At 34.9% G+C, this 16155-nt stretch overlaps 1 protein-coding gene across 1 annotated transcript in view; it reads left to right on the top strand.

Moving 5' to 3' along the window:
- The window catches only part of SLC15A4 (solute carrier family 15 member 4), a 32660-nt gene extending 16926 nt beyond the window's left edge, over positions 1-15734 (top strand). The window contains 4 exon segments of the mRNA XM_010299730.2: positions 1473-1641; positions 5915-6070; positions 11221-11379; positions 14359-15734. Coding sequence (XP_010298032.2) covers positions 1473-1641; positions 5915-6070; positions 11221-11379; positions 14359-14507 — 633 coding nt within the window. The 3' untranslated portion in view covers positions 14508-15734.
- The last annotated feature ends 421 nt before the right edge of the window (positions 15735-16155 follow it).

Raw genomic sequence — 16155 nt, 5'->3', positions numbered from 1 at the left:
CCTGGAAAATCACTAGAAAAATATTCATCTAGTCTAACCTTGAGTTTCCACACACACAGAAACAGTTTAGTATCGAAAACTGAATCTGCATCAGAAACACAGAGATGAAGCAGTGCTTGTATTTTGGGTCAAAGAGTCAGTGCAATGCATAGTACAGTATCACACTGTTCTAAATGCAGTTTTAAAAAATATCCCCAAACCAGAAAATTTTTATAAATCTTCCTGTACTGTCTTGGCTTGTTTGCTCAGAAGAAATGCTAAATATTAGTAAGCTTCATAGAAATTGTCTCATTCATACAGACAGGAATCTTATTGTCAATTATTGAATGTTGCAAATGAGAAAGGATGTATTGCACCATACTCTTTGTTCACTTGACAAGTGTAATTTAATTTTAATTGAATTTTGTATTACATTAGTAAAACTGTTTCTACTCTTCTGTGGCATATTTCTGCAAGTTCGAAGCCTAATAATAGAAGATCTACAGAACCTGGCTATTAAATACTTTACATAACTGAAATAGAAAAAAAAGTTTAATTCTGTCAGACTACAGTATATTACTGGAAGCAAAATAGTAGAGACTATTTAATTGCATTAAATCACTTCCTGACTTGTGTGCCATTAATATTGACTTTGAATGCTTTTAAAAGTGTATCTTGAGGTGTATTCATTTAAATAATCTGCACAATTTTGTTTACTAGATTAGAGGGGGACAATCATTCCTCAGACAGGTGTCCTATGACTAAAAAAATCTTAACGGCAGAACAGCTCCCAAAGGATAGTGATTTTTTTTCCATTAAACATATTTCAGGATGTATGCAGAAAAACTCAAAGGTTGCGATAATGCTAATAGCCATTTCAGCTTTCAAAAGGAATTAATGTAGTTTTAGTTAGTTAACTTTGTTTTTAACAAAAAGTAATTAAAATAAAAAATCCTTTGCGAAACATCTTTGCCGAGTTCTACATTTTGTTTTCTTAGAGCATTCTCTTCATCTGCCCAGCAATTTTCTTAATCCTCATTTTCCTTGGAACTATGTGCAGTAGTATTTGCTTTTGTGAAAAGAACCTTTTTGCTCTGAACACCTGATGTTGTTCAGTCCCAGTGGAAAACTCCTACACCCCTGCCTCCCCCCCAAAAATAACCCCAAACAAACCCAACACCCACCTTAGCACAGCTTGAGATGCATCTTGAAAGTGAGAATATGCAATACTGTTGGAGTTACTATGGTGAGGAATCATTTGTGCTTCTGAGCTAACAGAATTATGAACTGCCAAATTAAATAAAAACCCGAATAGCTGAGTGTTTTCCTCAGCTTTTACACACTCTTATTTTTCTTTTCACAGTGTCTCTCAGTGCAGTGTGGTTTATTTTGGATCTCTAGGTTCCGTCAAAAACATTTTTTTGTTTGTAAAATAATAGTAAAAATCAACCCTTAAGTATGAAATTGCTAACTTAAGTGATCTATCCTTTCAGTTTCCAGCAGCCTGGTTGACTATGTTTGATGCAGTGCTTATTCTGATCCTAATACCCTTAAAAGATAAATTGGTGGACCCCATCTTAAAGAGGAATGGCTTGCTCCCATCCTCACTGAAGAGGATTGCAGTTGGAATGTTCTTTGTAATGTGTTCTGCATTTGCTGCAGGTAAGAAAACAACTTTGAAATCTACTAACATAGTCTTTATTCAGCTACTTGCACAAGCATTTTTAAAAAACCTTTGTGAATCTTTAATTCAAGATTATTCAGAAGTCTTTTTCACGGGATAGTTACAATGCAACTGCATGGATGCATTTCCCGCAATGAAAGAGATTTTATTCAAAAACATACTAAACTGTTTGAACATTTGCAGTAAAATTTGACTGTTTCCTGCTTGAAATAGACTTCAAGTATACCTTTTAAAACCAACTTGTTAAAATTTTCACATACAGAGTTATTTTCTAGTATGCTTGGTAGAGGAGAACTGTTTGTTTTCTGACCATATTTTCTCAACAAATGCCTTAGCTTCATGATCAGTGTTTAGGTTGCCTGAACAAAGTGTCCAGCATTTGGGTATAAGGCTGTTAGTCCTCCTAAAATAAACTTCATGGTATTGTGGAAGACCATGTTGTCAGATTTATTAACAATTTATCTTGAAGTTGAATATCCTGAAAAACAAATCAGTTCGGAAATAAGTATGTTCCTTCATGTAGTCTGACTTCCGAGTATTAAAAAAGTGAAATTTTACCTAAAATCCTTTCCCTTTATCTGAAATAATAAAGTCAGGTTATGGCTGAACAAGAGGTTCCTCCTGCTTTGGGTTTTTTTTCTCTCCTACCTTAATGTTCCCTAATGTTTGGGAATTACTGTAGTGTAAAATAGCTTAGCTATAGCACGAAAGGAAAAAGATGGCAACTCTGTTCATACCATAAATCAGCTGCTTTTGAGATGATTTAAAGTTGTTAAGCACTGCTGATGTGGAACTGAACATCTCTGAGCAATGCTTCATAGAACCCATAGCCGTCACCTACTATCACTGTAATGAACATATTGATAAAGCATTATAGCATTAAATAAATTAATTTCAGCACTTGTAATCTCCTATATTTTAGAGAGAGGGACACTTTATATGGCTATTAAGATTTCTCTCAGTGAGAGAGATAATTACCTTATTAGGCCAAGGTCACTTTGTATGTGGGCAAGTAAAGTTCTTAAAGTCTTTTAAACTTAAACTAGGAATGTTTCTCTTATTCCATGTTACTTAGGACACTGCTACCAGCAAAAGAAGATGATGTAAAACTGTTAAATGTCAGCTCTTTAAATAGAACCTGCTGGCTCACATATAAGTGAATGCAAAACCAGCAATATGTGTCTTTATTGGTACTGGGGAAAAAAGCAGATCGAGCTATGATAGCTGAGTTGAGGAATGGTTTCATTTAGCAGAATTCTTAAAAATTTCAAATGCCTTTTTTTTTTATTATTTTTTCTATTCACCTACAAATGTAACACATGATTTTCTTGGTTTGATCCTCCCCTAACTCTTCCACAGTAGAAACTGAGAAGGTGAACTCTTTGGGTGGTTATCTGCAATCTGGTTGAAAAGTTTAACCTTTTGGAGTAACTTAACATCTCTTCTTCATAACATAAATTTAAGAGCTTCGGTTATGACAAATTTGGGGCATAGGCAATTCTATTTATTTCTAGTAGGGTGGAAAGCTTCTGTTGGTTTATATGTTTCATAAAATTTTTATTTTCTCATTAAATGATACTTATAGAAGCCATATTTTAATATTCTTAAAATACAACATTACTTCCAACCATTTCTGCCTTAGAGAGAGATACTGATTAAAATCTTAAACATATTAAGATGTTAATATCTTAACTTGCAATCTTAGAAGTATCTTAATGATTTGTTTGTGCCATATTTCTATTTTAATTTATCTAACTGGCATTAGTTGTGGACAGTACTTAGGCTGCCTATTAGATTGCTTAGATTATTTTAAATATCTTATAAACTGGGTGAGAATACAACTGATTAGATTTAATGAACATCTGCTGTGCTTTATGCATTTTATCGTAAATTCTGAGCAGCAGTATTTAAGGTTATTCAACTGGAAAATCTACTTCATTTATAGAGTTTAAACAATTATAGCAAGAACTTCAGATTCTTTTAACTACTCAAACTGTAGGATTAAACTTGAAGCTTGTCTATCAAAGTCCAAGGAAGAATCAATAAATTCTAGATTCTGAAGTACTCGGCTTTGAAGCTCAATTTATGGCAACGTTTGGTATATTGTAGTTATGCTTCTATGTGGCTAAATGCCTCCTCAATCTGCTTATGTTGCGAAGGGTATCAAACACATTAAGGATCACTAGATGTTTTGAGATGAAATAATTTTGTGTTGAATATATATATGAATGAAATTGTGTCTGAGTTCTTAGCTGACTGTACTGCTTTGTTTACGTTTTAAGTTCCACTCTGAAAAGTTTGTCAGCTGTATTAAAACCAAAACATCAAGAAATCCAGCTTTATTTTAATTACATCAGCTCTTCATAGTTCAGAGGACACTGAGGTGGCTGAAGAGCTAAAGAATAATACATAAAAATAAGGTGGATAAGTGGTCACCTAAAAAGAAGTGAGGAAGGTAGAGAAAATGTGGTGGCCTGACACTAAGAGGTACTAAGCTCAGAACAGTCTTTCCCTCAAAAACAGATGTTAAGGACACCACTGTTTTTAAGAAACATTTTGGGGCTTCAAGGTTTTCCCTCTACAACTCTTGTGTCTCAGAAGATTAGACTGTAGAGCTGTTGCAAGATTCGTACTTGAATAGATTCTGAACTGCTACGAATGAATAAACAAGGGTTATACAAATGCAGCTTTCCATCCTTTTCAGAATGCTTTGTAAGTCACTTGCTAATGTGTGCTCCCTCAGTTTGATTTTCAGAGCTCTGGCTCTAACTCCCTGCAATGATGAAATACAATATTGTCCTTAAGCATGTGATTTCTAGAACTTCTTGTTTAGTTACAGCCTCACCTACAGACTATGTATAGGGACTACAGGGAGCTTTCCTCATGCTTTCTTCCCAGCTTGGGTCTCTTGCCATACCCAGGACTAATAAGAAACTCCATGTCGTGGTATGAGGTCGTTTTGGTGAACACCAGGTGTTTCCCTGGGATCACTGTCACTTAGCAGAGAGCTAGAGAGATGGTGATCTGGTTGGCCCCCTCAAGGTTTGTATGTCACAGATTTGGGAAGAACCAGGAGAACAGATATTATATTGTGCATTAGAAATTGCTTGTGCTTGTTTATATGAAAAGTGCTGTCAATAGCTTCAGTCAAGATCATATTAAATCCCCGTGTCATCCTTTGGCTGCCTCTAGGAAAGAAAAAGCTAGAAGTGAGGAAGCAGATGTAATCATTTGTAGATGGTATAATATCCATGACAGCATCATGTCTGTCATCTAAACCTTGTACAGTTTTTTTGTGTAACAGGAGTGATATTTTGTGCCCCAAGATTAGGTCAGATCTTGGTTTAATAAGTAGAAAGAGAACAAAACTGACAGGCACTAAATGGGTGGCCATGTGTGTGTAACACGTATTAGGAAGTAGTGTCATTGACTCAGCCTTGCTGCTCTGAATTGGTCATGAATAAATCCACCTTATTTTCAAGGATATTGAGAGTTCTTTTATAGCGGTCCTTTCTGGGTGAAGTAGGGAGTTTTATTAACTATTAGCTATTCTTTGCATTTTATGTAACGGTGAGGCCAATCCTTTAATCTGGGCAACTTCAAAAAAAACCCTACAGCATTATTTGATATTCACTTTCTACTCTAAACTGTTGTGTTGAGCAAGCTAAAAATTGTTATATTTTACGCTATCATGTCTATTTTTCATTCTACATGAAGTGCTTTCTATGCAGTGTACTGGTTGTAAATCAAGCTCTAACGAGCTTTTGGATCTCTTGGGATGATAAGTGTCATATAAATGTCATGATGATATTCATGGAGGGTTTTCATAGTTCTACAGGACTAATGTAGCCATTTCGATAAGCAAAATGGTTTCTAATTTATTTGTACTATAGTGGCAGATGCAATTGTTCAACATTGTGAAGTAGTAGTTTGTCAAAACAAGATTGTTTTTTAAAAAAAAACCAACATAGTTTGTACAAGAAAGCTGTCAGCTAATCCGTCTGGAAAAGGGTTAAGTATTTGTATAATTATTGCTACTGAATAAGAATATAATCACTAATTCTATGACAGAAGAACTGTGTCTTGAAATAACAATTACAAAAGCAGTCTGAAATGCTTTCTGTTAGGAAATACATATTCCTCTTCTATAATTTGTAATTGCAATATAGGACTGAATTCTAATTTAATTTTTAATATGAAGAAACAGTGTTTTCATCTTAGGTTAATGTTTTTTTCCCCCCCTCCACGTAGGAATTCTGGAAAGCAACAGACTGAAAATTGTAAAGGTTAAAACAATTAATCAGACAATTGGAAATGTTACATACCATGCTGCAGATTTGCCAATATGGTGGCAGATTCCTCAATATGTGCTGATTGGATTCAGTGAAATATTTGCAAGTATAGCAGGTAAGAGTCTGTGTGTGTTCTAAATCTGCTTTCATATCTATCATAAATGATGGATTCTTAGAAAAGAAATATTTACTTCTCAAATCATTACAAATAAGCTTTAATGTTCCCCAATACAATACTATACAACATCACTTAATGTACATGACAAAGCATGAAATTTTCTTTCACGTTTGAAAATTGGCTATATATGTTTTCAAGACTGAATTTCAAGCAGAGCAACATTTAAATATTTGCATGTCATCCAGTTAGCATTGGATATTTGCAAACCGTAATGGAAAACAATATACTCTTTCAATATTGTTTTTTAAGGAATAGTTTTAATGCAGTATTGTTTCCTCTGAATCTTCCTCTGTGTTGCAAATAGAATTTGTGCTGTGTAATTTTTTTTGGCTTAAAAACTGAGCTCACTGTTTAGAAAGTCAATTACTAAGTGGAAACACCTTTCTGAGGGAAAAAGGAAGCAATAAACTATCTTTAGAAAGATTTATCACCTGTTTAAATTCACATTACTTGAGTTTTTACATCTCTGAAATAAGAAAAGTTATGTGACACTCAATCTAAACTATTTTTTTTGTGAATATTAATATTGAAGTTGCTATTTTTTATACAATTTTATCTGCTTTATTTGTAGATCAGCTTTTCTATAGTTGTTTTAGTACTTCTATGTGATACTAAGCAAACTGAAACATTGTTCAAATCTTGCCTTTCTTGAACAAATGCAAGAGATCTTAAATTTCTTAATACTGTTCTGTGTGATGTAGTGGACAGCTGTGTCATCATACTGATTTTTAAGCTGAAAGTGAAGTGGGAGGAGAGAGTGAATAGGACTATAAAGTCTTAATTTCTGGTCTGTTTCATACACGTGCAGGGCTCATTAGCAAGAGGAAAGCACAGGCAATTTATCTGTTGTCATTGTGGTATGCCTAACACTGGTTTACTACAATTAAACAAGTGAAATGCTATTGTGAATTTCTTAGCACAGTGTTCACATATCTAGTGCTTGGGAGCAATGCTTAGTTACCAGTAGGAGAAACCTTGCATGATTGTCGAAGTAGCTATTCTGATACTACTTAGATAGAATTGCAGAGCTACCTGATGTAATATATTGGAACTCCTCCAGAGACTTGATTTAAAAATCATTTAGTATTTGCTTAACTATAGTTACTTATCAACGTGTTGAAATACTGTTTCAGAATATTGAACTTTGAAGATCATCCATTCAAACTGGTATTACATATCGCTCTTTTTCTTCGATTTCTTATGACAGAATTTCCTGGTTTCATTTCCCCTGTAGGAAGTTACTTTCATTCCTCACGCTGGGCAAGCACAGTGGGTTAAAATGAGATTCTCTAATTCAGTAAGATCCTGCTGGCCGTAGCCCCAGCTGTCATATGGCCCATTTGTTCCCCTCTTAGTGGAACAGAGAATTTATACTCCATCGGGTTTCTAGTTACATGTGTTCTACTGTCATCGCAGTTGTTCAGAAATAAAACAAGGTGGTTGGATTGCTTGGCAAGTAGAAGAAAATGTGGGGTTTGGTTTTTTGTTTTTGTTTTTTTTTTTTTCTTTTCTATCTGCTGATGTGCTCTCAGCTTTTCTTCCAGCTGTCTGGGATTCTATGTGACTGGAAGAATTAAACACATGCATCAGTCTGCCTTAGTTATTTAGTATGTTGGAGGAATTCTTTTTAGATATGGCTTTGTCCTGGATGTGTTCAAATGCATCAGTAGTGTACTCTTTCCTTCCTGGTGAACGATAGGTTGATGTCTCACACCAGGTTGTTGTTGGGAGTGTCCCATTTGCAATGTGAATGCAGGGTCTTAAAACAGTTAGCTCTATGCATGCATGCAGCATGTACCTGAAAACCAGCACCCAGCGCAAACTCTTGTGACGGTAAACACAAGATTTGGACATAAGGTCTGCTGGACTGCACCAGCTGAAATCCCCCGTGATGTATAGGCAAGTCCTTGAATTAATTTGCTTCAATAAACAGCTAGTAAGATGTGGGGAGAGTTCATTATCTTTAAAGCACACTAAGAGCCAAGATGCTAAACACTTTAGATCCTTAAATGGGAAGTATGCTTTAGCAGTGCAATCGGTATGTATCTTTTGCTAGAGGATGTTATCTGCATAGTCATTGCTGTCCTATATTACAGTACATTTCATTATATGAAATCCTAACACATAAAAATCTGAAGATGGAAGTCTTGCTTAATCAAGTTACTTATTAAAACACTAAGGCTGTATTTTAGCATTTTTATCAAAAGAGTAAAATGAGTTAGTTACCTTTAGTTACAACTTTAGGGAGTTAAATCTGAACTCAGATGAACAGATGACTTATCAGAAATGCAAGTGTTCATGCAAAAATACACAAATTTCTTCCCTCTTACACATTCTTGTTTCTGTCAGGCGTTGTTAATAGTTTATAGGTGTTCGCAAGGATAAAATAACACACCTATCTGCAGGTTGTGGTAAGGTCGAGGACTTGATGCATTCTCTATTTGTTGAACTCTAAACCAAGGGTTGGTTTTTTCAACTGCTTTAGTGGACTTCTTCATGACAAGTCAAGTCTTTAAGGCTTATGTTATTCTTCCATGAATACTCTGCTGTTCTGCACTTGCTGGGTCTGTACCAACAGCTTTATAACTTCAAAAACTGTTGGTCAATGTTAGGTAAAATGCAAATACTTCTCTTTCTTTGAACCAGAAATTCTATGCAGATCTTAATTGCTTTGTGTGTTACACTTTCATTTGATTTGTTTTACAAAGCTTTCTTCCCTGCCTTCTGATTGCTATCTAAACTGAATTCTTAGTATCTTTAAGAAGGCCTCTCAAGACTGAATAGAGTATGCTTTACCAATTTGATATTAAAAGTTGATAAAGGCATCTATTGTGCCATGAAATTCAGCTTTAAAATATGCAAAGTTTTAATGGTTACACAACTATAGTGATTTGGAAATGTTTATTGTGAACAAAAAGGGACTAAATATCATAAAGGCAGAAACATACGTTTGTTTGTTTACTGCAAAACTAAGCATATTCTTATTAAGCCACATTAGTTACACTTGAGGTACCTTTAAAAAGATGACACACATTGCATTAATCTTTTGTATTATTCTGTCAATCCTCTTAAAGCACCCTTATTTAACTGGGAATCGTAATCTCACATGACAACACCAACTAGAGGGTTTAATTTCAAAACTGCTTGTTTGAGGTAGCATGAAATCGTTATCAATGGCTGCCAGCAGGCAAAAATATCTCTGAAGGCAAAGAAAAGATTTTATATTCTTTATACCAGATTAAATATTAGAGTTGCTGGAAACATTATTCAAGTTTAGAAACATGCCTTATTTTGTTGCAAAAAGTGCATAGTGTTACGCCCATTTTGATTTTTGTTTTGAGTCTTAAGATCTTTTTTTCCAGCAGTAACATTTGCAGAGAAGAAATGGGCCAGATCCTTTCATGTTATATACTTGTACAGAATATACAAAAGCCTGGTGACCAAAATGTGACCGATACTCTGGAGATTAACTTAACAAGAGGTTAACAAACCAAGCTACTGTATCCTGAGAGTAGTCTACTTTTTTTTTCTTTAAGTGAGATTGGCCAGATAAATACTCCTTGAAATATCTGAATTGTTATACTTGTGGCAAAGCCTAGGGGAAAAAAAAAAAAAGAGTTTTTAATTCTCAGAATAAATATAATTTTGCCCCCCTCCTTCCCCATTGCAGATGTCTCTCAATCTCTGTAGTGATTCTCTTGTTACGGTTTGAATTTACAGGAACCCGCACAGCTGAGTTGCACGAATAACGTTTCAGTTCCTTTCTAGAATCAGAGACAGGTTGCTGTTGGCCCATTCTAACATGTCATGCAAAGGAAAAGAGAAGCAGTGTATTGGTTATCAGAGATTTCTCAGGTGGCAATGCAGAATGCTGTTAGATCAGTGAGAACATACAGTTCTGTTTCTTTTACAAGAACAAAGTTCCTCCCTCAGAACAGGCAAATGGATCTATCTGGCTTGAAGCATTAAGCCTTTTCTTGAAAAGAAATGCCAGTGTATTTCTATTAAACTAGAGTACAAAAGTCAAATACCAGTAATGGTGTAAGTAAAGTATACCTTTATTACGCAAGACGTAAGTTTTGTGCCATTTTCAGGTCTATAATGCTGTCTTTGCCAAGAAAAATGTTAGATGAAGTAGCATTAATTTTCAGTATGAAGCAGACTGTTTTGAAACAAGCATTGCACCTGTCAGAGAAAAAGCTCTGCAAAGAATGTATTTGAATGTCTCCTGTGAATAATACCATTTGATTTTTGACAGGAGTAGTATTCTAAAAAGGAAAGTTAATCATGGGCATTAGTCTTTGCAAGGCAGAGCCTAACCCAGTGTGTTCTGTTGGTACTCAAATTCAGTAGCACAGATTTTTCAAATTGATGTCACTGATATGTTGCTCTTGGGTTTATTGGTTGAAATTTGAGTAAGGATAGTTTAAAGTTGAAGTCCCATTTCCACAAGTCTTAAAAAGAATAGGCTAACAAGCAATGAGCTCAGAGAATTCTAGATCAAAATTAAAACTAATTACAGCCTTTCCAGCTACAATTAATTTCTCTGTCTGCACATTCAGAGATACAGACACTGAGTCTGTGAGAAATAAATGTTCATGATCAGTGCAAGACTGACCTTCAGTTCCTGTGTACTTTGTTCTCAGCAGGGAATGCTGAGTGCTTTGTAAATACTGCACAACAGATAGGCAATGTAGAAACAACTCGAATGGGGAACATGGAACTTGCCAGGCTAGAGTTAGTTTAATAAATTTGAGGATAATTTTTGACAGAAAATGAATATGCTGCCTCAGAAGATTTCTTGATTTTACACCTGTAATATTAATAAGATCAAAGTGCATGTCTCAAATGTTGTCCATTTAATGGGTTGATATATTGATGACCTTTAGCAGGTTTCATAAAGCAATTAGAGGGATCTGATGGGGATTCACTACCTCAATTCCTTGTCTCCTGAAATCCAAGCCTAGTTTTAGGTCTTTAACATACCAGAAGCAGTATAGATCTGTAACTTCTATAACACTAGAGTAGAACAAACTACTGTTGTTTCTTAGATCTTCCAATAGCATTTTTTTTTTCTTTCAATACAGGTCTAGAATTTGCATATTCAGCTGCTCCCAAATCTATGCAGAGTGCTATTATGGGACTCTTTTTTTTCTTTTCGGGGATTGGATCATTTGTTGGCTCTGGATTGTTGGCACTGGTGTCTATTAAAGAAATTGGCTGGATGAGTAATCACACAGATTTTGGTAAGTTATTTTCAGTGTATTCATAGTCTATAAAGTAGAAGGCTCCCTTCAGAAGCAGTTAAGCATCAAGCATGTGGAACTGTTGAGTCTTAGCACAGTTATTATTTTAAAAATACAAATTTGTCTACTGTTTTGTCAAAGCCAAAGTTTCATTTTGCATGTAAGTAGTAAGTAATGTGACTATGCCAAAAATGCATTGTCCTCATGAAAGCATGGGAAACACACATGTAGTATTTTGCCTGTGTAAGGCCTGTCAATTACCTGCTTAGCTGTTACTGCATTTCATCACTAGAAATTACTTAGAAATTTTTGTATTTTAGTAAAACATATTTAAATTATGTATGGAAGAAGAATATATTTGATATAAAGTACTGAAATTATTTTCTGCGGTTATAGGGAGTAAAATGTCCTCATGTCTCTCTTAGTGATTATTCAGCTTCCTAATTTCAAGAGACTTCACATCAAAATTACCATGAGTTAATTTTGTATTTCTGTCTGCTAGCTATTTATACTCTTTAAAAAGTCCAAGGTATCATCTGCTTTGTATTGCTAGTTGAAGTTAAAAATAATTATTGGCACCAGTAGGTGGCACCTTGGGAATTTCAGAAAATCATACCATCATCAATGGGCTAATTAGTTCCAACAGAAGGAGCATGAAAAGTTCTTGTATGCTAGACATACTGTGTGTATATACATGGCTTAAAAGTGCAGCCTAAACTTACTTTAAATTTGGTATGAGAGAATTTGCCATTTAAACTTGATTTGCATGCTACCAAAAAGTAACGTCTGGAACGGTACATGTGCCACAAGTTGTCATCTTTGCTTTATAAGTTGATATTTAAAAAAACTGCAAAAGATGACAAGTAGCCTTAACTTTATGGAAATGTCCTCACCAAATGAAAATTTAATCACATGGAGATTTTTTCCCCCAGTCAATGTCAAAATTAGCATCTTTTTCTGCAGTTCTGTATAGAGATAATTCAGTTGATAAGGGCTCAATAGGGGGACAGTAATTTCATACAAATTAATACATGTGATATTTGATGGTGCTTTTTTAGCCTCTTGCTTTTGTTTTCTGAAGCAGCCTAAGAGAAGGCAGTGCCTAATACTGTCTCTGTAAAATATTTAGTTTGTACTCAATATATCCAGAGTTGTCTAGAACTGGAAGATGTTACCTTTCATGACTCATTGGTCATCTGTTTTGAATAAACTGCTCAGCTCAGGGGATTGTCCTTTAGACAGCTGTCAGAACTGGATATTTCTAACTTTCTTAGTCCAAAGACTCTATATACAATTGAGCCTTCTCAGCAGCTACTCATCTAGCTCAAGGTTGAAGCGCTCAGTGGGTGGTTTTGATTTGTAGCATCCACAGTAGCTGCTGGTTTAACTGTTCATATCAGTAACTGTTTATAACTCAATTTTCATTTTGTATAACATTACTGAAAGTTATCACATTCACATCTAAAATTTACTTAGGTCTTCCAGGGTAGGAATTATAAGGAGGAGTCTTTATGAATGAGTGACTTCTGAATTTTTCATTAGATGCTGTTTTATAACTATAAGCACGTGCACAAAGTTTCTGCTATTTATGCTAACTCATGATATCATTTGAGGTAACTGACTGCTTCCAAAATCTACTGAGAGAGTTCACTCTCTACTGGCACTTCAGTGTTGGTTGCTGCCATTGAAATTACTGTTATTTCTCTGACAAAAACTGAGATTTCATGGTTTAATATCCCATCTCATAAAGGATAATTACTACTCTTTAAACGCGTCTGCTCTTGAAATGGAGATTCACATGTATATTGTATTTTAAATGTCAAGGAAAGACTCTGTTTAATTTTATTGCATTTTATTATAAGAAGTTCATTTAATTGAATCTTAAGTTTCAGTAATTAAAGTAGTTTAATCTGAACATTTATAGGCATGCTGCATGAACAGTTTGTTAGGATCGATGTATACCTCACTATTTTTACTCTCTAACCTTTTTGATAATCATAATGGTCCAATTGGCTGTGGCTCATGTGGCATGTTGGAAATGAGCCACAATATATTGTTCTTGGAAGTACAGGAATAGTTAGTGCACATTTCTTAATAGAGGAACAATGTTTTATCAATGAGCTTTCTTAATTTAACATTATCTAATGTGGTATGAATCATTAATGTATAACAACTTTGAGGGAGTGTCAAAGGTGAATGGAACCAAAAAGAAACCATGTATGGTTTCATGAATTGTAAACTTTGTTCCAAAGGAAGGCCAAGAGAAAATCTCAGTAATTGATTTCTTTGTATCTACAGAGTTGCCAGACTTTTTCCTTAATAGCTTTTTTAATTATTTATTTTATCTTTGACTTAGCAGAGAAGGGAGGTACAGGGCTCCAGATGCAGAAAGACCATGTAGCATTACTTACATTATGAAGAAAGTAAATCATATATGAAAATACATATTGAGGGTTTTTAGTTGTTTTATCTGAAGTCAGCAAAGCATTGCAATTTTGCAGCATAAGAATCCAGACTTTTTTTTGTTTTTTTTAAAAAAGAGGGGGGGAGAAAGGAAGATTATTAGCCTAGGAGCCTTTTAAAATTGTTTTGACTCTCATGAAGCATGCCCACTGCTATATATGTAGTCTTTGTTTGCACAAAGTTCATACAGTGGTAGGAGGAGCTTCCAGCAATTTTTTGTAAGAAAGAAATCATGCAGTAACAGCATATCAGCTTCTTCAGGGATATTACTTGGTTTAAGGCATTGCAGCTCAAAAGAAAGCAATCCTTGTACTGTGCGCATATTCGTCAGAAGTTCCATCTTTTGCTGTGGATAATTAGAAATCAAACTATGCTGTCAGATGGAAATGTGATTTGGTTTGGTTTTGCCTGTGTTTTGCAGAAAAGTCTTCACTACTTAAGCTTGAAGAGATTGACATTTTTATTTGTATAATCTTTATTAATGTTTTGGGTTTCTTTCTCCCCAATTCTTTCTAGGTAATATTAATGGCTGCCAATTAAACTATTATTTTTTTTTGCTGGCTGCTATCCAAGGAGCAACCCTCTTGCTTTTCCTTATTGTTTCTGTGAAATATGATCATCAAAAAGCAAAGATTAATGAAGTGGCTGCCAATGGGAGGATCTGATATCTGTTACAGAGCAGACTTTATTACAGCAGCACACAATGAAGTGGCAGTGCGCCGTGAGTCTGCGAGATCTTATGTTTTCTCCAGTAAGACTCTTACTAGACTTGCATGTTACAAGCGTTCTCGCCCCTGCCTCCTCTCGTGTAACGTAGGTGCCTTATGTTGGCAGGGTTGATTTCTTGCACTACGTCCTGGCGGAGGACAAACACAAATCTTGGAAGTGTATTAACTCTAGGCATTCAAGTTGCTCTTTGTTAATTGTGAGGTGTTTACTTAACTCTTGAAAGTTGGGACACTTACACTTGGAAATTAAGTATGACGAGTCACATGGATTCTTCCTGACTGAAAAACTCTGCTTAGTGAAGAACAGTGGATCTAGAGGAACGCCCAACAGTCTCAAGCCTACATTGAGGACACAGGAAAGAAAACATTTTACAGAAACCTCAAGTAGTGGTTACAAGAATAAATTTTCAATCCTGAGAGTCATTTTGGGGGGAGAAACAGGGACAAATTAAATTGCAGATTAGCTCAGATTAAAAAGAAATGTAGTTTTATAATTGACCTTTCACTGGCAGTGTCTGAAGGATTTAAGTCCAAGCTGGCAGTCAAGAATATGCAATACTGGAGACTGAACTATACGTCACAGTAGTTTGTCATATAGCTGCTGCAGATTATGGTGAACAATGCACACATATTAGGACTGAAAAGGTTTTACTTCAGAAATGTTTTTATTTTTGAATCTGCATTAGGACAATATGGAAACATACATCTTTTGACAAAGCACTGTTCAGTCTAATGCTGTTACTTCCCTACATAATATTCTAAATATTTGCAGAAAGAAAACTGAGATTGAATTCTCAGCAGATGAAAGCGCAATAACAATTTAGAAGCCTTTCAGCTAGTTCCTTCAGTCTTGTGTCTTACTCCTAGCTAACATGCTACAGGGTTTGTATCTTTCAGCAACACATTCCTATAGCACAGCAAATGGTTTTATGTTCAAGTCTCCTGAATTTTATTGATGCTAATCTTAATCTAATTTTAAGATTGTATGCACTGGTACGGAAGATGCAAGGAATTATGCAGAAAGAAGACTCAACTTTTTATTAATGTAAATTTTTATAGTTTCCTTTGTCTGCATTTATGTTGTTAAAATGTCCTTCTTTTGTACATGGACATCTTTTTAATGAGTTTACAAAATAAAAAGAACTTCCGTGCTGTGACTTTTGACCCTTTGTTTCTAGGTGAATAAAATTATACTATAAATATTTTGTTATTTAACCTTTATTTGCTAAATATACAGTGGAATACTATTAGATTCCAAAGTGTACACTGGCATCCTATTAGTTCTGTGAGATAACATAGCAGTATGCAAGCTGTCCTGTCTTTGCCAAGATAAATTAGTGTAGATGCTTCAGCTGCTGCATTACTTAGTATGATTTAAAATGGGAATAACTAAAGAGAAGTAGTAAGCAACATCTCATATGAGGAAAAGCTAGTTTCTTTTTCTAACTTTGTTTTAAAAGCTCCATGTGTGCTATGTTTTTGGAATATCCCATTTGTAACCAGCTAAAAAAGCCTAATATTAAGATGGTATAAGCTGCATAAGGAACATACAGGGACCAAATAATTTTTCTTGCATGTATGCTGC

Source organism: Balearica regulorum, chromosome 17 (genome assembly GCF_011004875.1).
Source record: "Balearica regulorum gibbericeps isolate bBalReg1 chromosome 17, bBalReg1.pri, whole genome shotgun sequence".
NCBI classification, from domain to species: domain Eukaryota; kingdom Metazoa; phylum Chordata; class Aves; order Gruiformes; family Gruidae; genus Balearica; species Balearica regulorum.
This window is presented reverse-complemented; position numbering and strand designations above follow the sequence as displayed.